The sequence below is a fragment of the Caloenas nicobarica genome, chromosome 23 (genome assembly GCF_036013445.1).
Source record: "Caloenas nicobarica isolate bCalNic1 chromosome 23, bCalNic1.hap1, whole genome shotgun sequence".
In the NCBI taxonomy this organism is placed as follows: Eukaryota; Metazoa; Chordata; class Aves; order Columbiformes; family Columbidae; genus Caloenas; species Caloenas nicobarica.
The window spans coordinates 2557320-2582152 of NC_088267.1; the positions used below are offsets into that span (position 1 = coordinate 2557320).

The 24833-nt window shown below is 45.8% G+C and overlaps 2 protein-coding genes and 1 non-coding gene across 3 annotated transcripts; all 3 read left to right on the forward strand.

Annotated features, from left to right (window-relative positions):
- The first annotated feature begins 823 nt into the window (after nucleotides 1–823).
- STX12 (syntaxin 12) lies at nucleotides 824–10821 on the forward strand. The gene is made up of 9 exons (XM_065650543.1): nucleotides 824–1004; nucleotides 4621–4690; nucleotides 5258–5357; nucleotides 5589–5726; nucleotides 6749–6792; nucleotides 6942–7047; nucleotides 7524–7596; nucleotides 7766–7848; nucleotides 9347–10821. Exons 1-9 carry the CDS (start codon nucleotides 824–826, stop codon nucleotides 9437–9439), a joined length of 888 nt encoding a protein of 295 aa, XP_065506615.1. The 3' UTR covers nucleotides 9440–10821.
- Nucleotides 10822–11721: 900 nt separating this feature from the next.
- PPP1R8 (protein phosphatase 1 regulatory subunit 8) lies at nucleotides 11722–21132 on the forward strand. The gene is made up of 7 exons (XM_065650780.1): nucleotides 11722–11819; nucleotides 14776–14836; nucleotides 17529–17682; nucleotides 18287–18507; nucleotides 19162–19306; nucleotides 19684–19748; nucleotides 20685–21132. Exons 1-7 carry the CDS (start codon nucleotides 11755–11757, stop codon nucleotides 21036–21038), a joined length of 1065 nt encoding a protein of 354 aa, XP_065506852.1. The 5' UTR covers nucleotides 11722–11754; the 3' UTR covers nucleotides 21039–21132.
- Nucleotides 16034–16199, forward strand: LOC135997876 (small Cajal body-specific RNA 1). Its single transcript, XR_010607500.1, has one exon. It is a non-coding gene; the product is annotated as a small Cajal body-specific RNA 1 (non-coding RNA).
- Nucleotides 21133–24833: the final 3701 nt, after the last annotated feature.

Here is a 24833-nt window from a genome sequence, read left to right on the forward strand (position 1 = left end):
TGGAGCCAGGGGGGGGCGGGCTCTGCTCCCCAGGAACAAGCGCCAGGACCAGAGGAAACGGCCTCAAGTTGCGCCAGGGGAGGTTGGGGTTGGATCTGGGGAACAATTTCTTCCCCAAAGGGCTGTGGGGCATTGGAACAGGCTGCCCAGGGCAGTGCTGGAGTCACCATCCCTGGAGGGTTGGGCAGACGGAGATGAGGTTCTCAGGGACACGAGCGGCAGGGAAGGCAGGAAGGGTCCCCAGTCCCCGGGCACCCAGGCCCACCCGGGGTGTCCCACGGGCGCTGCTGCCACCCGGTGGCACCGGGCGAGAACCACAGCCCGGGGCGGCCACAGGCTGAGGCAGCGGGTGCTGCGTGCGAGTCCTGGTTTTCACACCGCTGCGGTCATTTTTCGGAAGCTGGTGCTGGCCTCTCCCCTCCTCCTTTCCAGAGACGGGAGGATGCGTGGGCTATGTGTAACAGCAGCGACATCTTCACATTTCACACCCAGAGAAATCAGACCGAGGAGCCCGGGCCCTGGAAATCTTCCTCCCCGGGGAGGTGTCACGGCCTCAACCTGACAGTGTTCAAGAAAAGACTGGACAACGTCCTCAGACACACGGGGTGACCTGTGGGGTGTCCTGTGCAGGGACACGAGTTGGACTCCATGATCCTGCGGGTCCCTTCCAGCACCAGGCGCGGGCCCCGTTGCCATGCGCCCCGTTGCCATGGCGCCCCGTTGCCATGGCGCCCCGCGGCCTCACGGCCCTCTAGCGCGCAGGCGCCGCTGGCCGCGCCCCGCGCATATGCGGACGTTCCGTCACAGCGCCTGGCGGCCGCGCATGCGCACAGGCCGGCGGGCGCTGTCAGGCGGGCCCGGCGGAGCCGCGCTCCCTCCCGACCCGGCCATGTCGTACGGGCCGCTGGACCCGCACCGCCCCGGGGCGCCGCCGCCGCCGCCGAGGGACTTCGGCGGCATCATCCAGACATGCAGCGCCAACGTGCAGCGCATCGCGCAGTACAGTGAGTGCGGGCGGGGAGGGGCGGCCCGGCCCGGCGGAGCCCCGTGGGGAGCGCGGCGGCCGCCTCGCCGGTGGGGCGCGGGAGGTGCCGGGCGGACCGAGGCCTCCCGGGGGTGCGGGCCCCACTTCCCGCCGCCGCGGAGCTGGTGGCTGGGCGTCCTCCTCCCCGCGCTGTAATGAACAGCTGGTCCGCCGCCGCCGGCCTGGGTGAAATACGCGCTGCTGTCAGTTCCGATGCGGTGTTTATGTCATTTTTGCCATCTTGCTTGGGAGTTCTGGTGGACAACAGGCTGACCGTGAGCCAGCAATGTGCCCTTGTGGCCAAGAGGCCAATGGTACCTGGGGTGCGTGAGGAAGAGTGTGGGCAGCAGGGCAGGGAGGTGAATCCTCCCCCTCTGCTCTGCCCTGGGGAGGCCACATCTGCAGTTCTGGGTCCGGTTCTGGGCTCCCCAGTTTAAGAAGGACAAGGAATGACTGGAGAGAGTCCAGCGGAGGGACACGAAGATGCTGAGGGGTCTGGAGCATCTTTGTGATGAGGAGACACTGAGAGAGCTGGGGCTGTTCTGGAGAAGAGAAGCTGAGAGGGATCTGATCAATGGGTCAGTATCTCAGGGTGGGTGTCAGAGGACGGACCAGACTCTGTTCAGTGGTGCCCAACGCCAGGGTGAGGGGCAACGGGCACAGACTGAGACACAGGAGGGTCCATCGGAACATGAGGAGAAACTTCTTTGCTGGGAGGTGCCAGGGCCTGGACCAGGCTGCCCAGAGCGGCTGTGGAGTCTCCTTCTCTGAGACATTCAAACCCGCCTGGACCGACCTGTGCGATCTGCTCTGGTGACCCTGCGTGAGCAGCGCTGGGGCTGGGGATCTCCAGAGGTCCCTTCAACCCCAGCCAGTCTGTGATTCTGGGATTCCCCAGCAGAACTGGAAGCCTCTGTCCCCCTGGCAAGAGCCCGGCTTCTGCTCGCCTTTAGGTGCCTTCAGTGAGGTGCCCGAGTGGAATCAGCAAGCAAAGGTTGTCACCCCGCCTTGTGCGGGGGACCTGGGAGGAGCTGCTGGCGCAGGAATTTCTGACGACTGATGTTGACCTGCCTGTTTCCTCTTGAATGTGCTGGCAGAGTTCTGCAGGAAGCGTTCTGCTGCTGAACAGATTGTCGTGAAGTAAATGGCATTGCAGTTTCTTGGTCATATGGTTGTCATTTGAGAAAGTTATTGGTATCGTAAGCTAATCATTGAAATCCTAGCATTGATCACTGAAATACTGCTTACTAAATGAGTCACTTCCAAAAGAGTCTTTGATATAAACCCTTCCTAAGCATACTGCCTTTGCGAGAAAATACACTAGTTGTCCAAGTATCCATGCAAGTTTTTAGGTGCAAGATCAGTTGAACATGTTGGTTCCTCTGAAAGTTAGTGACTTCTCTAATTCAATTATACAAAACTAGTAATATTGCTGAAGCTGCTTTGCTTTTGCTCAGTCATGTTCATTTCCTCTTACTGTAGGCATGGCTGCTAGTTGAATTGCTTCTAAGTTCACCAAATAATACGTGTTGTTTGGGTCTTTTCCTTTTTCTTTTTTCTTTCTTTTCTTTTTTTACATCCCCTCCCTTCCGTGGGATGTCTCCTCATCTAAGTAGTTCAGCTTCTCTTTCTCATAGGACGAGCCTTCCCTGTCTCATGACCAGCAGCCGCCCTATCTCAGTGTGCTGCCTGTCCCAAATGAAACAAATACCCTCACAGTTTTTACCAAGGTGGGTGGGAACACACAGAACATCTGACTTAACGTTATGGTCATTAACTTTATTACGCATTTTATAGAAGCTTTCCGTTCAAGCCTGGAAGGAGAAGAGATACTGAAGCCTTAAGCGTGTCCTCATTTCTCCTTTCATTCCCCGTAGGGAAACAGCAAACAGTGGACACAGCTGACTGTTATTTCCTTTTGGGAAACTTTAGAGTTTGCATTTCACACAAAACGTACAGAAAACTGGTGATCCAAGTTGGGAAAACTGTTGCTTGCAAGACTGTTATGTTACCTAAGCATCTAAAGCAGAGACTGACATGCTTTAAGTCATATTAAGTGTAAAATAGTCAGTGGAAAGCTTTACCACCTAAAATTGAAAGGGTTTGGAGACTGTTGACTGAGGGGGCTCTATATGTTGATATGTATATCCACTATCCAAAGAATAAAGGTCAAGAGCTCCAGCCCCTTCCTTTGGTCTTCCAGAGGCTTTGCTCTCATTTTGTGCAGACTCTGTGTTGCTGTTGTCTAAAGTAAACTGCACATAGCGAAAAGCTGAACCTGGCTCAGCCCAGGGCAAAAAGCACATCACCTGGTGTGGGCCTTGTGGAAGAATCTCCCCCAATGGAGAAGAAAAATAGATCGCCAAGGATCTAGACGTTATAGCGTGGATGTCATTTGGAAAGGCCTTGCTGTCTGCACAGAGCGCAGTCCATGTGCCGTGTGTCAGTTTAACTTGACTGCAAACTTTCCTGCCCTTCCTGGGGCTGACAGAGCTGTGAAATACCTGCAGTCGTGCTAGAAGCCACGTTCAGCTCCGTGCGTGAGGAGCTGCTGAACAATTCCTCACTGTGTGAGCCCATAGAAGTCTAGAATTGCCAGCGGGAATACTCTCGCTGGATGCAAAAGCTAGAATACTTGCCTAATTACTGATTAAATCGTATTGCAGCTGAGCTGCCATTGTTACAAGCCATTGGACATCACTTTGAAAGAAGTGGCCTTTGCAGGAATCTGATGTTCCTTCAGCAACGCATTTAATCAACTGAAGTGACTCACTCTGGGCTGAAAGCTGAAATTACACCAGCAGGATGGCGCTGAACTGGAAGTGGCTCTTGTTAAACTCATCGGGTATTTCAACTCAATGCAGGTGCTGTAGAACTATATTTATATTAAGTGGATCCTCCTTGGACTCACCTCTTTTGATGCTCACTGGGATAGTGTACGATTTCATGATCGATTTGAGCCAATCAAATATAGTCCTGGTGGCATATGTGGTGCGCCCAGCATCTTTAGTAATGCTAAAAATTGTACAGCTGCAAGATAAAGTGGATCGGCTTGCTGATCTGTCAAAAAAAAAAAAATTCTAAGGTAGAGGGAAGGGGGAGAGTAGATGGTACTTGCTTTTCAGGTAGGTTGTTTAATGTGGTTATTGTGTGTTTGCACGATCACTAGTGACAACATAAGGAAAGTCGCATTAACAATTTAAGTAACTTTAGAATATGTAGAAGTGGCAAAACAGTGCAGAAAAGTTGTTCTCTAGCAGTGATAGCCTAAAATACAGAAATAGCGAGGCTGATAGAAACAAACAGCTATGTTAGTTCGTCTAAAAAGGTTGAGGTAGAGGAGAGCACAAGCTTTTAGTCTTCCAGGTATGTACACCTCACTATCGCTTTCTTATCTGAAAGTTTGTTTGGCTGGATCATGTCTGAACGGGGACGTTTAAAATACACTTTGCATGTAAAGCAAAGAACTTAAGTGTTGTTGAGTTAAATCAGACACTGACAGAAATCCTTTGGGGAAAGCTAGAATGCATCCAAGAAGGAGTAAAATACACTAGAACTTGTCTTACTAACTCATCTTGTGATCTCTCTATCTTCAGCCGCTCAAATAAAGAATTTGATGAGCCAGCTGGGAACCAAGCAGGATTCCAGCAAGCTTCAGGAGAACTTGTAAGTATTAAATGGGCTGATGTTTGTCGAGGTTCTCTTTCCTTCCGTCTGTAGGTGCTTGTTCCTCACATAACAGCAGTAAGGAAAAACAGCAAGAAGACTCATAATTGATGAAAAAGTACCTTGTGGTACAGGTGGATTTACGCACTAGAAAGATTAGCATTCCTGTATGGCAGCCAAAATGCCACATGTAATTTCAGAAAAATCATATGCCAGTGGGGGACGATCTAGAAGGCATTTAAACAGTCGTAGTCCAAACTGACTGCTAGAGAGACTGAACAAGGAGTCTGTCTGTCTGTGCAGCTTTTACAAACCTGTGAAGCATAAACAGCAAGTTATGAGAAGAGTAATTTCTGAAGTCTTAAAAGAAAACTTGAAAGTAAGTTCAGAGTCAAGTTGATGCTAAAAGCTGAGAGTACATCTCTGTTCCATTAGGGTGAAAAAAACCCCACCGTGAAGATATGTGATCTCAGAACCCCTACTTGGTGATTATTTTTGAAACTGAAATGCTCGCAGACTGTTTTTTAGGTAGAAGCTTGTGTAACTGCTTTTGAACTTTGATTTCAGACAACAGCTACAGCATTCTGCAAACTGCCTTGCCAAAGAGACAAATGAATATCTAAAGGAGCTGGGGTCTCTACCGCTTCCTCTGTCTGCATCTGAACAGGTCTGGATGTATTTTTAAATCACTCATTTCATGAAACTAGCTTAGACTTAGAAAATATGTTGGGCTTTTTGTTCTCTGCAGTGCCCCAGGATACTGGAACCAAAAGATCTCTTGCATGCCAGCATTCATTGTTGTGATGATGATGATGATGATGGGTTTTTTTGAAAGATTGACAGTTACATTATCATGAATGGGAATATCTGAACACTTGTTTTTGTTTCAATTTTTCAGCGCCAACAGAGGCTTCAGAAAGAACGTTTAATGAATGACTTCTCCGCGGCCTTAAATAACTTCCAGGCAATACAGAGGCGGGTGTCAGAGAAGGAAAAAGAGACTGTGGCAAGGGCAAGAGCTGGTTCCCGTATCTCTGTGAGTATTTACAGGAATTTTGTGTTGCTGTAGTGATCTACAAGTCTTCTGAGAGACCTCGCACTTGCCTACTAACTTCATAGCTCTCTGCTCCTCTCTCCTTCTCTGGAGACATTCAAAACCCGCCTGGACGCCTTCCTGTGTAACCTCACCTAGGTGTTCCTGCTCTGGCAGGGGGATTGGACTAGATGATCTTTCGAGGTCCCTTCCAATCCCTAACATTCTGTGATTCTGTGCTGACACATCACTGAGTGCAAATGAGGCCTCGGTGTGTTAGTTTTGTCATTCCAGATGTTGTAAGTACCAGGCACTCATTTCAGTGTCCTCCTTGTCAATGTTAGTGGAGGAGGGAAGGAATCCTGGTAGTTGCAAATATTATGGAGGATGAGATGGGGAGGCAAAGTATAGTTCATAGCAAAGTATTGCAGGCTGCTCTTTGCTTGCTATCAGCCCTAGGCTGTAAATTTTAAGAGGCTGCTTACCGCACCTTAAATCACATCTTAAATTTCACACTACGTTTCTTTATTTTCTTATAGTTTCTGTCCTGCTAATATCTCCAATGTATCTTCAAACCTTCTCCATATTATGTTTTGACAAACTCCTGTGGCTACTAAGAATTCATAATAAAAAGGCTACCAAAAGCATTTTCTCCACGTGCCTTGGGGCTTTGTGTTAAGTGTGTAGGCTTAATTAACAAGAGCACACATTTATCAGTTGGATTATGCTCTAAGGTTTTATTACATGTTGAGAAAGGAAGTGACAAACGATGATGGCTAATCTGAGTAAACGGACTAGCTGCATTTGATCTCTCGGTTGCCTCTGATTTGTAGAGACAATCAGAATCTAAAATCTAAAGAGGAAGCTAATCTTGATTAACCAAAGTTAAATCTGAAAGTTGAAGTGACAGTGGCATTCTCAAAGAGCTCTCTGAACAATATATGCCTTTGTCTTAAGATACTCCTGTTGATTTTGCAAGCGGTCCTGGTAGCCTGCAAGACTAATAACTCCTTTTTCTCTTCCAGGCTGATGATCGGTTCAGAGAAGAACAGCTTGTTTCATTTGATAGGTAACAGCTTCTTGTACTCTTGATGTATAGTTTTAACTTTGTGTAACTAAAGTTTTTGTGGTAAGATACATTTTTGTAACTTGGGCCAGGGTCTGTGGAAGTCCCTGTACTGGGAGAAAGAATTGTGCTTTCTTTCCATCTCTTTGCAGTGGTGAAGATTGGAATCAAATGCAGTCTCAGGAAGATGATGTGGCAATAACTGAACAGGACCTTGAACTCATTAAAGAAAGAGAAACAGCAATCAGGCAATTAGAGGTGACCAGTAGATCCTGCACAGTTAACAGTATTGGGAGATAAACCAAAGAAGTCATGCAGTGCTAGCTAATGGGCTGGGCTGAGGAGATCTGCAGGTGGAGGAACAGAGTTCCTTGTAGAGAGGATTGATGCCGAGATCAATCTCCCTGCTCCTGTTGAAGGAGATTAGGTATATTTTCCTTTGGTGTTGACTGGTGGTCCTTCAGAGATGGCAGGAGGAACTCGTGTCACAGTGTCCATCTCAGTTCCGTACTGTGGCAATTGCCAGAGTGATGAAACAAATACTGAGTAGCAGGAGCACTGGAGGCTCCTGGATTAATCCCAGATTCCATAGACAGCAGCATCAAGTCGCCTCAGTCAGTGAACGATGGGATCTGTTCTGACATTCTGAGCAATGGTCAGAATCGCTGCCAAGAATGAGGCTTAGAAAAATTGTAACCGGTGTTTGTTATAACTTGTCGAACTGTTGTCTTCAGGCAGACATCCTGGATGTCAATCAGATATTTAAGGATTTAGCCATGATGATTCATGACCAAGGAGATATGATTGGTAAGTGTGTTTGGATAACAGGAAGTTTCTTTTTAGTTCAGTTACATATTTTGCCTGCATAGTTTAAATTTTCCAGTATTTCGTATTAAAAGTATTGTATTTCAGATTTTTCTTTTTAAACACTGAAGCTCTTAAATATTTTACGACGAGTTCTCTTATTTTCCTGTAGATAGCATAGAGGCAAATGTGGAAAGTGCAGAAGTCCATGTGGAAAGAGCCAGCGAGCAGTTACAGAGGGCTGCCTATTACCAGGTAAATTCTGTGTGCTTACTTTATTGTCGATGTATGGTTGAGCAATAATGGAGCAGGGATAACAAGACACATACCGAGGACTGCAGCACACAAACCAAGTTATTAAAAACAGCTTGCGCGAGCTGGCACTCGCTCAAAATTGTGCTGCAAGGAATAGATAAAGTGCTTGAGTCAAAAACATGGTATTGAAATTGGCCTTTACTTCAGAGGATCTGTAGTCAGTCTCTTCCTGCATGTAGGTGTACTCAGCAAGTTGAAATGTGTAGCTGCTTTTGCTGTTTTCAGGATTTAGCAGAACAGTAAAAAAGAACAAATTCTCATGTTGTATCCATCTTGTAAATGTATCGGGCAAGACACTGATATGTAGAACTTGCCCAGACCAGGGGAGCTCCTGGTGACTGGGATTTGCAGCATTCTTCTGTCTAACTGCCCAGTTTCTATCCCATAGTCTGCCCTCCCTGTCCCATCAAATCTCTTGCAGTGGTTCTTACTGCTGCTTAAATCTCCTTTGTGTATGATATTCAGTGTTTTTTGTACGTTCCTTTCATCAGTATTGTCCTCGTATGTCCATGTTCAGTGCAGGAATAAGGGTTCTGCTTCAGTCAGTCCTGTACGGAATTTCACTGCTGGGACTTCAGTTTTCCACATGAGATAAAAAATTAGAATCTTTCAAGCTGTTAAGTGGGGAGGTACTAGAAGGTGATAAAACTCCAGTGCCAGTTAGCACAAGGGAGGGAAAGTAGCTCTTACCATCTGGCAACATTTAGTAGTGTTTCTCTCCATGGTTTCCTGTATAAAGTTTTGAGGTATGTTATGAATCTCAGTTTGGGAGCTATTTGCCATGTATTAAATGTGGTTTTCTGGATGGAGAAGTGGTTATGTATAACTATCCTCAAATCCTTAGATACCAAGTTAAAAACTTGGTATCTATGGACATAGACAGACTGTAGGCATATGGACAGACTGTAGTTTCCTATGATTAATAAAATGATTGAAGCTGTAAAATCCAAGTACAGTAACTGTATATTAAATGATTTAAACTGTAGAAATGCAATACTATTTCCACGCCAACCCCAAGTGGCCAAGGGGAGACTGTATCGGAAAACTGCTTAGCAGTTTAATTAGTCTTACCTGGAAAATCTAAATCACAAAGAGGTGTTTGGCTTTCCTTTGAAGCCATGGTGGTGTCTGTCAGGATGAAAAGCATGTGGCGGATGCTGGCAAGTTCTCTTTCTGTAGCCAACTTGAAGTAGAGCTTGCATTTTCCTTAAGAGAAGCAAAACTTGTCACATTTGGACTTAACTGCATTTCTTAGACCACTGTGCTCCTAAAACTAAACACGTTTATCTGTAGGATCACGCACTGGTTACTTCTCTTGAATAAGTACTGGTGTCAAGTGCTCTAGTTTGCCAAATTTAGTAACAGTAACTGTTAGACTTGCTTTTTCCTCTTGTCATCTCTTCCTGGTATCAGTGGCTTTTTTTTCTTCTTTTATTAGAAAAAATCCCGTAAGAAGATGTGTATCCTGATTCTTGGTCTTGCTGTGGCTTCTCTAATCATAGGACTCATTATCTGGTGGGCGACAAAATGAAACCTTCATGTGGAGCTTAGTCTCATTGCTGAGATTGTTTTTCCCCTCAGAGTGAACAGGCTGACTAGTCTCAGAAATGAATTGACCACCCTGAGAGAGCACAAGCTGGAACTACTTCTAGTAATAGATATTAGCAACTAATGTGCAGATAACTAGTATTTGGAATTAGTGAACCATGGAGACAGTATTTATCAGTTTATATACAAATTATATTGTTTTATGTAACTAAAATCTTGTGGGTTTGCTTTCTGTAATGTATTTATTCCCTGTCCCAACTATATGCTGAAGTGTGATCCATAATTGGAGATGTCCTGTTTATGACAAATGGCACAACTTTAACATGTTATATATATAGGTAACTTTGTTGGACTGGAATAAGAGTGGCATTCAAAGAGGGCACACCACCGATTCACATTACCCGAATCCAGCAGTTTCTAAAGTCTCCAGTATCTGCCCCATGGTTTTATTATCTCCAAGTGGCTGTGGTTCTCAATTCTCTTGGACAGAAAGGTGATGGTACAGATTTGAAAAGCAAGGAGAAGTATGCACGGGTGATAGTTGGAACCACTGCATGCTGGTCAGTTCAGCCTTGAGGCTTGTAATTGTGTTTAATTTTTTTGAGCGTGGTGGAGTTGTTTGTTTTCCAAAATGCATCATTTGAGACAGGGTGTTCTTTGACTTATAATTTAACAATGCAACTTCCTTAGAGAAACTAGCTGGTGGTTTATTATTGGACAAATAAATCTCTTCCAGTGCTGGCTCTCAAGCCCTAGAAATACAGAGTTTAGCTGCTCCCTCCTAGTTGTTTTTAGAAGCTTCCAGGGAGAAAATCATGCCAAGATGAGGAAGTGGGCACCTAAGTTTACAAGCTAGCAAGATAGATGAGTATTAGCTGAAATCTTGCTTCTGAAGAAGTACTTTTGAAGCTCAACTGTAGTGTGTACTAGTAAATATTATGTGTGACTTGTGAACATCTGGTATTTTCCGTTCTCTGTGAAACAGAAAGTGCAGGAGCTGGCTGAGCCAAGTGCTATGTTCTCCAGACTGAGGATGTGTGTGCAAATTAAAGGTGGATGGTTCGAACTGTCTCGCTAGTAGAGCTGGACAGAATGTAGCAGCCACTCCCCGCTTCGATGTAGCTCTGAACTGACATGCACTGAGGGAACAGTAATCTGTCCAAAGCCCAATGGAGTGCGGTAAATGCAGCAGACTGACCCATTTTGTATTTAATCCTTATTCCATGTCTCCTGTATCATAAAGTAAATGTGAAAGCTGGGAAGGGAGCATGTTCTCCCAATTGCACAGTGGTTTGCACTATTGCGCCATCATTCCATCTAATAACCATCAATAAACACTTTTAAAAGCCTATGTTGGAGCTTCTTTCTCTTGCAGTTTAGACATTGGCACTGGTATGTTTGCAATTCCCTCCGTAAGCAGGCTGGAAGACTTTTATATCAGCAACAGCAGTGTTTCCTCCAGCTTTAGTTCTGTGGTCTCTGATGAAATGAGCTGAAACCACTGAATGACTTTCACATGGACATACACAAAATCCTGTGCAACAGCTGATCACAGAAAAATAAATCTGTTGCCCCAGAACTGTGTTGGGACAACTTGGACTAGTTGCCTGTTGCTAGAACTTTGCTGAGCCCGTATGGTGATGGGAGCGGCTGAGGGAGCTGGGGGTTCAGCTGGAGCACAGGAGCTGAGGGGAGACCTTCTGATCTCTGACCTGCCTGAAAGGAGCTTGGAGCCAGGGGGGTCGGGCTCTGCTCCCCAGGAACAAGCGCCAGGACCAGAGGAAACGGCCTCAAGTTGCGCCAGGGGAGGTTGAGGGTGGATCTGGGGAACAATTTCTTCCCCCAAGGGCTGTGGGGCACTGGAACAGGCTGCCCAGGGCAGTGCTGGAGTCACCATCCCTGCGGACATGAGGTTCTCAGGACACGGGGCAGTGCCGGGGTGGGTTATGGTTGGACTCGATGACCCTCAGGGTCTCTTCCAACCAAAACGACTCTATGATTCTAAACCGGGGGTGATGCGGGTTATTCCCTCGTGCTTCACTTAAGCGTTTTACCGCCCCTGTCAGCGAGTGCGCCCGTGGGTGGCCGGGGCAGCGGCGCCGGGTACCGGGGCACGTGGGGCAGCGGCGCTCGGTACCGGGGCACGCGGGGCAGCGCCTCCTCCGCCCCGCCCGGCGCGTGTCCCCGTGGGCGTCACAGGCCCCGCCCCGCCGCGCGGTGCACGCCGGGATCGCCTCCCGCGCCGGTCCTCCCGCTTCCCATCCTGCCCCGCGCCCGCCTGAATGGGGCAGAGCCAAGATGGCGGCGAACGCGAACTCCGGCGGCGGCGGCGGCGGCCTCTCGCTGTTCGAGTGCCCCAGCTGGTGAGCGGGCAGGCGGCCTGGGGCACTGGGCCCCGCTCCGCCGGGCCGCTCGCCTCTGGCCGTGCCGCGGGGAGCGGAGGGGTGCGGGTGCCCGCCGGGCCGGGCCGGGCCGGGCCGGGCCGGGGGAGTGGCGGCGGGGCTGGGCCCAGGGGGCCGGGCCGGGCGGGCGTGGGGCGGGAAGGGCCGCGGGGCTGAGGCGCTGCCCGGGCCCTGGGGCTCCCCGGCCCGCGGAGGCGGCGGCTGCGGCGCCGGGCCTGCCGGGGCCCGGGCTCGGGACGCAGCCGTCGCCGCGGCCTCGGCCTGAGGGGCCGGGCAGCGCGGCCGGGGCTCGGAGCCCTGCCCGGGCTTCCACAGAACGCGGGATGGACCGCGCGCCGCGTTTTATACTCTAGTCGTGTGTTCGCTACAGGAAATTTATCAGCGGGAAACTAGCCTGGATTTTTTTAATTATACTGAATTAAGAAGTCAGGGGGAAGCGATCTCTTGGAGCAGCAGTATTGAGATTGTGAATTTGGCCGATTTTAGAGTTGCAGAAAAGTCCACGTTGGAGAGGATCTCTGAAAATCATCTGGTCCAGCCTTTTGGCCTACAGATTGGTTTATCTGGGGCCCTGTTCCATTTGCTTTGAATTTTTGCTACATTACTGCGTAGATCTTAGCTGTACCATCTTCTTTGGGTGCCAGCGCCTTTATTGTTCACAGGTTGTGTGCAGTTATGCTTTAAATCACGTAGAAAATGACACAGTGTTACAGCTGAAAAACATTTGTGTGAGCTGCCTATGTATGTGCGTGCACGACTGCAGTCTTTAATTGCATAGTCATCTTCTTTTTACTACAGGTGCCCTGCCTTTCAGTGCTTTGATAGTACTCACTGAATGGATGCTTAGTGAATATGCTTTTAAATTTTCACCTGTTTAAGTGCCTGCTTTAGTTAGGAAAACCATTTAACCTTCTCAGAGAAAAGAATTACTCATGGATTTTATTTGTGCTGAACATACACAATAACAAATATCTATCTGAGACAAGATGGGCCTCCATAAAATGATGGCGCGATGGAGCAGATAAAGCCAAAAATTATTCTGGATGGTCAACTTGAAATGTGAAATGTCATATCTTTATTTTTTTTCTCACTGCTTTTATACAACAGCGTTTACAACTTGCATTATAATGAAATTCATGGTTTTCATCGGTTTTCAGTTCTGGCTTTGATTTAGATTTTATGCTGTTATAAGTTACTTCTTTATAGTATATACAATATTTATTCTTGTGTTTCCAGCAGTTAAACTAGCTCAAGACAGATCAAAAATAATGAATGCTGTCTTAGTAGTACTTGCTCATGCCAGCACTCGTTTATGAATGTGTTAGCAAAGGCATGGGCTGTGCATCTAAAATTGAAATAAAGATGTTCCCGGTACTTTCCATGGGTTAAAATTTAGCCATACCGTGAGATAAGAAAATGTCTTTAGATGACAGTTCCATATCCTAGTTTTAAAACTTTTTCATACCCTCTGAGGTGCTGCTAGTGAGTAAAAGTAATTTCTGTGAAGCACGAATGGTCTGGGCTGTAGTTTTGAGGTGACCATCAGATGTTTAATAGATACTGCCGGTCTCTCCTTTTGTCCTGGTTTTGGGATTGTGAATCTTTCTTTCCTCTCTATCTTGCCACACCATGAGTTGGGATGTCAGGCTTGTTCTGGAATGTCCATACGTTTGGAGTGGTATGGTTGAGAGGCAATGCTCGTTCCTCTGCATTTTCTCTGAGCCAAGAACAAGCTATTCGTGGCAGTGACCGAACACAGGTTTCTGGAGACGGTGAGCTCCTGAGTTCTGGAAATCCCACCTTGTCCTTGAAGCTGGGCATGAAGGCGTGCACAGTAGTCACATAGGCCAAGAGTTTTAGGAAGTGGCTAAATCTAGGCTTCTGAGTCCACATTTAGAAACCTAAATAATTGACCTAATTTTAAACCAACACAGTAGAACTGAAGTTGTCCCATGTCCTTAATAGCTACAACTCGAAATTTCTCAGTGGACTGGTGGGACTGGCCTCAGTGGAGCTGCTGAGCTTCAGCTGGACAGAGCTGTTGTGACCCAGCTGGAGTGTCAGCGGTGGGTCTGAGCATCACTGAGGAGATGCTGCCGGCTCATCTGGAAAGCTTCAATCCTGCGGTTCGGTGCTTCTAGCGAGCATCACATCCCAAAGCCTTAATGGCTTTGTCCTCTTTTTCTGAAATGTTTTATTTTTGTTATTCAATATGTTCCTTCCAGAGTTAAGCTCAGCTTGAGCTTTTCATCCTCTTGACCAACTGTCCCATTACTCTCTAGTTCTGCAGTAGAAGATTTGCCATCAATGGCAGAAATAATCTGTACAGATTCCTCACAGAATCGTCCTGCCGTAATGCCCAGAGCAGGGGACTGGGCTGGAGAGCACAACGGGAAGAAACTGAAGAAATATGTTTTTCTGTTTCTAATACAGAAGAAAGAATTTTTGCTTGTAGATGTTCTAATCTTTCAAAAACCTCTGCTGGAACTTGGTTTTGTTCGGTGGTATCCCTCTTAAATATTTTATTACTAATCATTCTAAGGAGTTGATGTCTTCTCTAAGGCAAACAAATCCATACGTGCAGCTGCCATGGGAGAACCTGAACTTTACCATGTCCAGCTGCTCTGTTCTTTTTGTAAATTAGCCATTTTTTTACACGGAGAAGTAACAGCTGAAATGTCTCATGTCCTGTTAGCTTAAAATTCTTATTAAAAAAAAAAAAATCAGATTTTATGTGTTGTCAGAATGAATCTGCAGGGAAGAAAAGAAAATTATAGGGTTTTTGTATTTTCTCCAAAATAAATCTGCTTACAGTTGTGTAGGTTTGTTCTGTGGCTCTAATAGGGTATTAGCTCTAACACTAATAAAATTTTTATTAAATATTTTGATACTATATTTCCCTTTCTTTATTTTCTAGGGCAGGGAAACCTCCACCTGGCTTACATCTGGATGTAGTCAAAGGAGACAAACTCATTGAGGTATGAAAATAGGTTTGGTATGTATTTGGTGTGTAATACATGTAGGCACCAGCAGTAGAAAATTTCCCAGCGTTTTCTACATTTACTTGTAAGTAGCTGCAAAATTAGAGTCTGGGTCTCCCCATTCTTCATTGGTTCTCTTCATTTTCATCAGGTGGGCTGTCCGTTAACAGTCTGAGCTTCTGCTGCTATTTTGCACCCACAGCTGGAGAAAATAAGTTCCTGGTAACAGCTAAAACATTTTTGTGTCAGATGCCATTCTGTTCTTTTACTTATCTCCAGGGACACAGCTCGAAGACTCTGAGTCCTTTTTTACTTTATGAAGCAGGAAGTTTCAAAGGTTCGCAGCTTGCAGAAGTTATGCTGAGCAAACTTACTTACACTGAGTGAATTCTATATTAACAGCTTCTAAACGAGTTCTAGAGGAAGCAGTGTGCCAAAAAATTCAGTAAGCTCAGGCAAGTCTGTCCCCTAACACCTGAGCTGGCTTTGTAAGGCTGGGCTCTCTGCCTGCCTTGGGAAAGTGGGTGGTACGAACATCCCGGTGCCCTCTTCCTCCCGTCAGCTCTCTTGATAACCTAAACCAGACTGTGTTTGCTGTTGTGCAGAGCACTCACTGTTAGCCACCGTTGCTAGTCCGCTGTCTGAGTGCTCCGAGGTTCAGTACATCGCACAGAGCTCACAGAATGACTGTGGAGTTTGTGTTTCACCTCCTGGATATCTGGTGTTGGCTCTCGGTGTCACTGAGATGAGCGAGGTACAGCGTGCCTGTCGTACAGCGCATCATATGTGTGTTGAATAGCGTATAATATATGTGCTGGATGCTGTGGCAAGCGGTGACCAGGCGCAGGCACCGACGTGTGTAGTGCAGTTGTTGTACCTGGGTTTGCTGGAGTAAGACCCAGAATTGCAGCAATTCTTGGCGGGAGGTTCCAGCAGACGGTTCCTTGCCCGCTCATGCGGTGGTTTGTGACTTGCACCCTGTGTGCAGGCGGTGGCTTAACATCCTCTAGACTGTGGTGGTTACGTGAGACAATTCCTGTGTGTATCTATGGGAACTGTGCAGTGATTCACAGCATTTCAATGTGATCCATCTGTTTCCCTGTTTGGTACATGTGGCAAATAGTTTTTCAGGTTTGTGTCTTACGGTAGACAGCAGTAACCAAGAAAGAACATTCTTAAATCTTGTGAATTTCTGAGCACTTGATACTAACCGAGCCATCTGTGTCCCGGGTCTCGTGCAGAGGTCTGAGGTTCACCTTGTGGTCGCTGGGTCCAGAAAGTGCAACATTAAAACAAGCCATGAAGTGTTTAAGCTCAGTGTATAAAGGATGACACTGGGTTATAGCTCAGAGGCACAGAAAAATTTGGAAACATTATCTTGAAGTAAAGGCAATACAATTATTTTCTCTGATTTATTGCAATATTTCCAGTTTATGAATTTGTTTGTGTCTTTGCAAAAATCTCTTGAAATACTGTCAAGTGAGAATGGTCTTGTTTTGTGCGTGTCGCAATCACAATCACTCCCCCCCACCACACCCCCAAATAGGGGAGAGAATCAACAGGGAGTGGAGAAACTCGTGGATTGAGAGAAAGACGGTTTAATAAAATAACAAAGCAATACTAGTATACCACTACTACTAAGAATATATATAAAATGGAAATATAAAATAAAAGATACTCAATGCAGCCGGTCCCAGGAAGCAGCTCCTGGCCCCAAACAGCTGATCCCAGAGAGAGAAGAGAGAAAAAGGCAGAAAAGCCCAGAGACCTCTGCAACACGGTAGAATGGCAAAAAGCCGAATTAAAAGAAAACTCCAGAACGGGTCTCTGCAGCCAGAAAACCCAACTCCCATTAAATATGAAGCCTGATGCTAATGGCGGGGAATATTCTCAGTGGTCAGTCTGGATGTCAGTCAAGGTCTGTCCCATCCATGTCCCCTTCCCAGCTGCCTCGCACCTGTGGGCAGAGCTCAGGAAGACTTTGGCTCCCAGACAACTAAGATAACAGTAAATTCTTAGATTTGCTATGTTCCAACTCAAAAACAATGGAAAGTTACTTGAAGATAAACATTAACTCTCTCCCTGGGTGTTATCATCTCGTTCTCAAACTAAATCCAAAGAACGTAATTTAATTAATTTAATTAATTTATTTAAGCCTAAAATTAACAGTTTACTTGAATAGACTAATATGGATTCGTATCACAGTACATATTCAAGATAGTATTACATCTTTATTTTAAAAGTCTGAAATCTCCTCTGTGTCCATTTCTGTACAGTAATATCATTTTGATGCTCTGTACCGGACTGAAGATCATTTAGCAGATTCCTGGCTTAGACCAGACCCAAGGTCACCTGCATCAAGCAATGTGTAAAAACCATTGGGAGCAGATGTAAGAGCGAATCTCTTCTATAAGACGATCTCCTGCTGTGAAGAGTTATTGTCCTTCCCAGGCTGTCTTGTATTGGCTATTAAAGAAGGGATTAACTGGGACTCTTCCATATTCAGCTGTTCTGATTTTACAATGAGAAGATTTGAATGTCTGTATTTCACAGTGCCAGACAAAACTGAAATATTGATTAGCTGTTGATGCTTTGTTTTGAATTTGCTCTGTATTTTTTTTTTTTCTTCAGGAAGGTCCAAAAGATTGTAGGAGTCTAATGTGCATTTCTGTTTGATATTCTACCTCAGAAACTCATCATTGATGAGAAGAAATACTATCTCTTTGGGAGAAATCCTGATCTGTGCGATTTTACAATTGACCACCAGTCTTGCTCTCGGGTCCATGCTGCCTTGGTCTACCACAAACATCTCAAGAGGGTTTTCCTCATAGATCTAAACAGCAGTAAGTAGTGTGACATTTAACCAGATAGCAGTACGATATTTCGGTGCTTAAACATTTCTGAATCAGAGACTTTTTGCTCTTTCGTTGTTTGCCCTGTGTGGATAGATGACTGTAATCTGAATTAGCATCCTAGTGAAAGAGTGGTGAGGGTTAGGAGCAAAGGAGTGTTTGCTCCAGTCAGCTTACATCTGCTTCAGCTGGTGCTTAAAACATTTCTAAGAGGCCAAGGGAGAGAAGGAAGGTGACTTGGCCTTCCCTTCACACTTTTAATGAAGCTTTCTCTTCTGAGGGTAGTTTCCCAAGATCTAAAACCTGACATACTGTTTTTTCCAGTGAGGGAATGGTTCCAGACATGGTGCGTTGGGACCTACAAGAATCCAGAAAGTAAATGGTGTTCGTCATTTATTTCCATGACTTTTTGAGGAATTCTGATGTGTGTTACCTTAGTTTGTGAGACGGTAGGTAAAATGTACATAGCTAATGTTTTCAGCAGTATCTCACTGATTTGTATCTCGGAGCAAATATGTGCAGTTTCTGAATTTTTCAAGACTTAAATACTGTGAGCCCAAGCTGATGACTAACAGATTATTTTTGATGTTCTCAGCACATGGCACATTCTTGGGTCACATCCGTTTGGAAGCTCACAAACCCCAACAGATACCCATTGACTCCACAGTTTCATTTGGGGCTTCTACACGAGCATATACCCTGCGAGAGAAGCCTCAGACGCTGCCGTCAGCAGTTAAAGGAGACGAGAAGATGGGTGGTGAAGATGAAGAGCTCAAGGGTTTGCTGGGCCTGCCAGAGGAGGAGACAGAACTTGATGTGAGTACGATGGCACGCTGTACCTAGATGGCATTTCCAGCTAGATGGATAGCGTTCCCCACTTGTTTCCGTAACTTCAGGTGCTTAATTTCTTGGCCTTGAAGACAGCCTGAGGTGTCTTGTTCTGCCACGATAAGCCTGTGGTCATGCTGCTTCCCAGAATCTGTGACCTAATAATCCTGCTGTTCCAATGGTTGTCTCACAAAGGCTTGCCAGGGAGTAGCGCTCTCCAACTAACGGTGCCCCACGTCAGGGGTGATTTCCCACATTTCCCCATTGGCAGGTAACAGTGAACGCTCTCCCGTTTCCTACAGTTTTCTAGTGAAGAGGGAGAGAGCAGTGTGTGTGACATTTACAGGATTGTTGCGTTTGGAAGGGACCTCTTGGGATCATCTAGTCCAACCCCTCTGCTCAAGCAGGGTCAGCTGGAGCAGGTCACCGAGGATTGTGCTCAGGCAGGTTCTGAATATCTCTCCAGAGACTCCACCACCTCTGTGGGCATCGTGTTGCGGCACTGGAGCACTCCTCCTTCCCAGGGTCTACAGTTGAAGCAGAACACGTGTGCTGTGGTCTGTTGATATGCGCAATCACATGATTAAAGCAGGCTTCACATACTAGTTGCTTAAACTGCTTCGTCTCTAAATTTGTCATTAGAACCTGACAGAGTTTAATACAGCCCACAACAAAAGAATTTCCACGCTAACCATTGAGGAAGGAAACTTGGATATTCAGAGACCAAAGAGAAAACGGAAGAACTCCAGAGTGACATTCAGTGATGATGATGAAATCATCAATCCAGGTACGTACTTTGCTTTTGTCTTTAGTTGATGCCTTTAAGGCCCTTTTTCCAGTATTCTCATAGGATACCCGCCTAGTTGACCAAGGGAAGCCAGTCAATGTGATCTTTTTGGATTTCAGTAAAGCCTTCGACACTGGCTCTCACAGTGGAAGCCTTTCTTACCAGAATATCTGATGAGCCACCTTGAGGCAAAGCCACCAGGTGTCCCCTTAGCTCTTGTCTTTATTTGGGCAAACTTGTGCTTCTTGAGAGCTGCAGCGCTGGCTTTGGGGAGAGAAGGTCCGTGAACCAGTTCTTCACACAGGTTCCTCTACCTGCTAGATGGTTTATGTTTTCCTCTGTTCTTACTGACAGCCTCACTGTTCTTGCCTTTGCAGAGGACGTGGACCCTTCTGTTGGGCGTTTCAGGAACATGGTACAGACAGCAGTTGTCCCTGTTAAGGTACAGAATAACTCCTGTCTTTCTAATTAATACATTACATTAATGAACTCACTTTATGAATTACAGCTTAGAAACGTAATGTTTTATTGTTAAGCTAAAGTCGTGTTCGTGTTTCATAATAGTAATTTTTAGCAGATTTGACCATTTTAATAACACATGGGATCATTGGCAATTTTTTTTCTTCCCCAAAAGAAACACTTTCCAGACATTCAGGTTGGTAGTTCTAGGCGTCAGTTAAAATTGTGGCAAGGGTAGAAAATAAGAAGTAAAAAAGAGAGGCTGGTGGTTTAAGTGCTGTAAGCGCTAAGGACTTCATAAGGTTGTCTGCTAGGACTAGAACTTGCTCCAAGATTGAGTGTGTTACCAGTGCTGTATTTAATTTGAATATGCGAAGAGTAGGGAAGACTGGCAAAATTTCAGGGTAGCGAAGCAACAGTGTAATAGCAATTTCACTTGTTGCTGGTATATGCTAAGCAACGTATATGGAAAAGGATAATTCTGCATAAACCCCGGACTGCAGGAGAAGATGCAGATGAGCAGGAGCTGGACAAAATCACCCCAGTGACCTAGAAGTTTCAGTTTCTTACTGTGGGGGGAAGGAGGGTCCGTGTTACTGGCTGAAGACCCCTCAGTCTTGCGCTCAGGACAACCTCAGGACTGGTGAGCACATACCGGAGGTAACAAGGTGCTCAGACCTGATCTAAATTAAACCAGAGCTTCAACTTCTGTCACCCCTTCCCGCATTGTGCACCTTTAAGAGTTTGTTATTAAGTGGTTTTCAAGGAAACCCAGAAGAAATCTTGGGAGATGGTCTGTAACCAGTTCATGTGTGGCTGGTCTAGGTCCCTTTTAGGGGAAAATGGCATTGGCATCCAGTTTAAAGAGTTTGCTTGTTTCATGTATTTTGAATAATTCTTTCAATACTTCCATCTACAGAAAAAACGGTTGGACAATCCAGGCTCATTGACCACAGATGATTCTGCATCACGACGTATGCAAAACTTTCCCTACAGCGGAGGATTATATGGGGGTTTACCCCCAACTCACAATGAGGCGGGTTCCCAGTCGCACGGCGTCCACGGGACAGCGCTTATTGGGGGGCTGCCCATGCCCTACCCCAATCTCGCCCCAGATGTGGACTTGACTCCCGTTGTGCCCTCAACAGTTAACATGAACCCAGCTCCAAACCCTGCTGTCTTTAATCCCGAAGCTGTGAATGAACCCAAGAAGAAGAAATATGCAAAGGAGGCATGGCCGGGCAAGAAGCCGACCCCTTCCCTGCTGATCTGAGCTGGGTTTTGTCGAGGGAGGGGTGGGAGTTACGAACTCCAGAAACTGTTTATGTGCAGTATTGTCTTTTTAAAATTTCAATGTCCTAACCAGATGTAATACCAAGATTGGAGAAGTGAAATATCCTTTAAAGATCTGTCTTCAAATGTTTTTATATGTCTAAAAAAAAAATACACCTCCCATCTCCTTTTGAATCAAAAATATCTGGCAGCCTTTTCTTAGCCATTACTGTCCCCAGAGGTCTTTACTCTGAATTTTGATCCATAAGTTGAAGGGGCAGAGTAATACAATTTAATTATCATTTATGGGATGACCCTGCAAATTCGTGTATTTAGGTGTTGTGCTCACTATGAATATTGTTGTTCCTGCTGCACTTGCTCATAGCAGGTCAGCTGTATCAGAAGTAAATGTTTGTGGGGCCAAGCCTTTCAGAAATCCCATTGCTATGAGTTCTAGAACTTGCAAAATATAGGTCAGCTTTTATTTTTTATGTTTCCAGGACCCCACTGATGTGGGACTTTTTTTTATTTTAGTCTAGCTACAGTTTGTTTTAATTTCCACCTAAAAACACTACAGCATCCTGTTAGTTGGTGAAAACCTGGAGCTGAGATGGTCGAGGAGCAGCCGGGGTTCCGTGGTGCTGCTGCGGTGTCGGACGGTGGGTCACGGTGTCTTTTAAACTTGATGGCCCTTTTAACTTAAGTAGTTCCATTTTATTTGCAAATGGAACCTGTGAGGTTAGATTATATGCGAGATGCAACAAGACACGTAAAATTGAGCAGCCGTCAGCAGCGTCTTGTACGTTTAACCACCAACCCCACTATCCGCACGCTATTTTGGCTGCTGTTAGCAGCGGGTGAGAATTGAGCGCTCCCTGAAGCTGGGATATGAATTCCAGTAGAGAATCTGCCTCGCCTTGAATAAAGCAGTGCCCAAGTTGGTTTCATAGTATTACATTTGTTGACTACATCACTTTTTCACATGGAATAGCATGAGAAGCTGGGTTAGGGTTGTTGCTCTAGCCCTCCAAATCCTTGGGTTTAGGTTTCAAAATCCAATTCCCTTGTACTCAGACATAATGTCTTTATACAAGGTAAGGCCAGAGCTCTGTTTTTCTTAGGTTTACTCTGGATTTCTTTTACATTCTATAATGCGGTTCAGCTACGTAGTCACATTCCTGTGTTGCTTGGGGGATTTCTCCAGGAATTGTGCGCTAGGCTGACAGTGCCGTACCCAGCAGTTCGTTCTGTACAGTCCTTGGCTGACCTGGCTGAGCCGTGGTGTGAGAACCTGGCAGCTGCCAGCGTGGTGCTGTGTCCAGCGCATCCGCTGTGCTGCGCACACTGGCTGCTGGGCAGATGCTCCAAAATCAGGGTGGACTCTGCATGCGCAGAGCGATTGCTTCGATCATGTTATTGACATAAAACGCGCTGGTTCCTCCCCTGTCCACACAAGCGATGGCTTTAGAGGCTGGTTCGTTCCCCTCCCTGCACCGTGGGATCGAGCTCAGGCTGTCCTGTGGATGAACCCGGTACCTTCATGATCCAGCCGTGCCGCTCCAGTTGCTGTTGAACAGCGTCCAGTCCTCAGATGTTCTTCCAAATACTCCGTGCGGACTCTTAACATCTCCCTTTAGTTTTGCTCCTCTCTGGTATGTAGAATTTTTGTTTTCCAGCCAGTCTGCTTTATGAAGGCAACTCTTTAGGGTAAGATTAGTTAGGGCAAGTAAAAGCTGAACAGGTCATCTTCCTTTTTTTTTTGTTTTTTTTTTTTTTTTTGTTTTTTGGGGGGGATGTTTTTTTGTTCTGTGTTTTTTTGCAAGTGGATCTTTGCAAGATTTTTCTTGAAAAGGGACGCTTTACTGCTCGTTGGTTTTTAAAGCTCTTCTCCTCCCTGGATTTGAACAAGCTCTCGTTATTTTAGAGCTTATGGGCCATAGCTGCCCAGTAGAGGAGGGGACAGTTTAACATCTAGGGGCTTTGTACAGAAGTTTGTACACTTGTGTAATATGTAATAGGCCTTTTCACACTTTCTGTTGAGCTTTTTACCTGTAACCTTTACTATGTTGTAAATTAAATGCAGATTTTGCCAGTTTGGAGAGTGTAGTGTGTTCGTTCCCAGTCTACACTTGGGCAGTTGAGCCCGTACGTTGTTTTGTGGCTTATTGCGGGATTTCTGCCGTGGTCACGTGCAGCTCTGGCTGCGGGTTATTTCGTGGCGGGCTCAGGCCACAGCTCTTAAAGCTGCTCCAGCTCCTTTGCTCGTCACCTGCTTGGCTGCCGTGCGCTGCACTTTTGCACACGAGTGACGCTTAACTGCAGATTTTAACCAGCAGTCGCTTTTGTTTTCTGAGTGAAGTTTTATCCAGTTCTGGCATAATCCTGCTTATTGTACAAGAAGCTCTTTTCAACATAGCGAAGAACTTATGTGGGGCAAAGAGACGTCCCAAGTGGAAATGCGGTACGTTATCTAAGCTTAAAAGTAGAGAACTAGTGACTGGGGGGTGGGAAAAAAAGGCCAAAAAATCCCCAAACAAACAACCACCACCAAAAAACCCACCAAACAAACAAACCAACCACAAAATTTAAATTTTTTGATAAATTCCAGAGCATCTTGAGAAATTTTGCTCATGAAAGCGAAACCACAAATCTGTACCTACTGATTTGCGTGTATGTCTCAGCAATCAAAAGCGAATCTGTAAGGCAGCTCAGAAAACAGCCCCACGTGAAGAGCGGTGCCTTGGTCTTCTCTGCTCTGCTTTCAAACGCAGGACCGCTGCATTTGGCGGCCCTAAAGACAATATCGAGTAGAACGGTTGTCCCAGTTTCTCAATAGCAGTTCATCATTTGTAATCCAAACTTCGCTGCAGAAAGAGAACGATGGGAGTGAGTCCGTGTTACCCTGAACGCCCCGAGGACACATTGCTGCTGTTTGTGCCTCTGGTTGTCCAGCTGACCGTTGTGGGTCAGACAAATACAGTAGAAAATAAAAATCAATTGTACACATTAAGTGCACATTATTGATGAGTAGGAATGAAAAGGTCTTGATCTCTGGAGAATATTTCCACGATTGAATGATTTCTGTGGTGTTTGACCCTGAGCTAATAAAAGTTTGGGGGATGTTTTGTGGCAAACCCACCACCAGTGAAAGCCACCGAGACAGCTTTAGACCTGGAAGAAAAATAATTAGTGATGCGAAGAAAGAATACTTATTTTGTTCCTAAGCACTGAATGTTGGTATGACAGTTTATGTCACATCTGCGAAATGTCTGCACTAAGGTAAAGAGCGGCATCCATGCTATAAAATTGTCATTTGCGCTCAAATTCACATTCCCTCTCGACTTGTCCAGTCGTTGTTTGACCGACGTACCGTTTCACACAAGATAATGCATCCCAGAACATTAGGTGCGGATCATTAAATGCTTGGAAAATATCGTAGCCTGTTCTCAGTATTCTTCCTGCTGAGGGGATGCGAGGGGCAGCTGAGGGCCTGGAACAAAAAGGGGATTTGTGTTGCCTGGTTCATTTTTACGGGCCGTGGGTGAGTATCACTGCCAAGAAGAATGACTGACATTTGAATATGTTCAATACTTTGACTGGGATGATAATTACTTGCTCCTAAAAATAAACACTGAATTATATGGATGGGGAAAATAGTGTAAAACACTTGCCAGGATCAGGGGTGTTTTAAAGCAGTCAGTGTGACAAATAAGGCGGCATAAGGAGAATAAATGAAAGGTGCGAATCATAAAATAAAAATAGCATAAAAATAGCATAGTGTTTGCTGCTACTGAGA